At 46.3% G+C, this 1,464-nt stretch overlaps 1 protein-coding gene across 1 annotated transcript; it reads right to left on the bottom strand.

Moving 5' to 3' along the window:
• Positions 1-795: 795 nt before the first annotated feature.
• Positions 796-1,194, bottom strand: LOC138356674 (uncharacterized protein in mobD 3'region-like). The gene has a single exon (XM_069312867.1). It carries the CDS (start codon positions 1,192-1,194, stop codon positions 796-798), a length of 399 nt encoding a protein of 132 aa, XP_069168968.1.
• Positions 1,195-1,464: the final 270 nt, after the last annotated feature.

Here is a 1,464-nt window from a genome sequence, read left to right as displayed (position 1 = left end):
TCTCACACTCACTCTCACACTCACACTCACTCTCACACTCACTCTCACACTCACTCTCACACTCACACTCACTCTCACACTCACTCTCACACTCACACTCACTCTCACACTCTCACTCTCACACTCACTCTCACACTCACTCTCACACTCACTCTCACACTCACTCTCACACTCACTCTCACACTCTCTCACTCACTCACTCACTCACACACTCACTCACTCACTCACTCACTCACTCACTCACTCACTCACTCTCACACTCTCACTCTCACACTCACTCACTCACTCACACACACACTCACACACTCACTCACTCACTCACTCACTCACTCACTCACTCACACACTCTCACACTCACTCTCACACTCACTCTCACACTCACTCACTCACTCACTCACTCACTCACTCACTCTGCCTCGCCAGAATGCAGCCCGTAGCAGCTAACTCCCAAGTACGTGTTTACTGCTAGTTGAACAGGGGTATCAGGTGAAAGAAACTGCTCATTTCTTTCGTCCCTGGCCGGAAATCGAACCCTGGCCCTTAGGACTACGACTCCTGGAGAGCTGTCTTACTCAGCCGCCATTTAACACGGAAAAATTGCTTTCTAAGACTTCCGACTTATCTAGGTATTCCACCTGTGTCTCCTTGTGCGTGTATCTCCCGTATTAAAGCTTTTATCTTCCCTATCAATTCCTCTGAGAATCTTGTATGTGGTGGTCATGTCTCCATCAACTCCTGTGTCTTCCAGTGATGTGAGGTTCAGTTCCCGAAGTCTTTCCTCGTAGCTCATGCCCCTCAGCTCGGGTGCCAGTCCGGTGGTATATCTTTGAACTTTCTCCAGTTAAGTTTCATGGTGACGTCATTATACTGTGCCCTGTCCAGGGTGACGTCATTATACTGTGCCCTGTCCAGGGTGACGTCATTATATTGTGCCCTGTCCAGGGTGACGTCATTATACTGTGCCCTGTCCAGGGTGACGTCATTATATTGTGCCCTGTCCAGGGTGACGTCATTATATTGTGCCCTGTCCAGGGTGACGTCATTATATTGTGCCCTGTCCAGGGTGACGTCATTATATTGTGCCCTGTCCAGGGTGACGTCATTATATTGTGCCCTGTCCAGGGTGACGTCATTATATTGTGCCCTGTCCAGGGTGACGTCATTATATTGTGCCCTGTCCAGGGGTGACGTCATTACAATGTACCGTGTCCAGGGGTGACGTCATTATAATGTACAGTGTCCAGGGGTGACGTCATTGTGCCGTGTCATTATTACTATCATTTGCCTTTATTTTATAATAATTATATTCCGGCTATTGTCATTATGACGTCATTTACAGACGTCATATAGACGTCAATATAAAGGAGATAACTGCCTAAACATCCTAAGTATAGAAAGATTTTAAATACATTTTCATTTAGGAATAAAATTCCATAAATTCCTAATTAAATGATTCCTAATAAT

This window comes from Procambarus clarkii, chromosome 73 (assembly GCF_040958095.1).
Source record: "Procambarus clarkii isolate CNS0578487 chromosome 73, FALCON_Pclarkii_2.0, whole genome shotgun sequence".
Taxonomy (NCBI): Eukaryota; Metazoa; Arthropoda; class Malacostraca; order Decapoda; family Cambaridae; genus Procambarus; species Procambarus clarkii.
The sequence above is the reverse complement of the archived record's forward strand: the minus strand, read 5'-3'. Positions and strand labels throughout refer to the sequence as shown.

What these genes read in the sequence shown, in the direction of transcription:
- LOC138356674 (XM_069312867.1), bottom strand. Translation starts at nt 1,194, where the DNA reads ATGACGTCACCCCTGGACAGGGCACAATATAATGACGTCACCCTGGAC.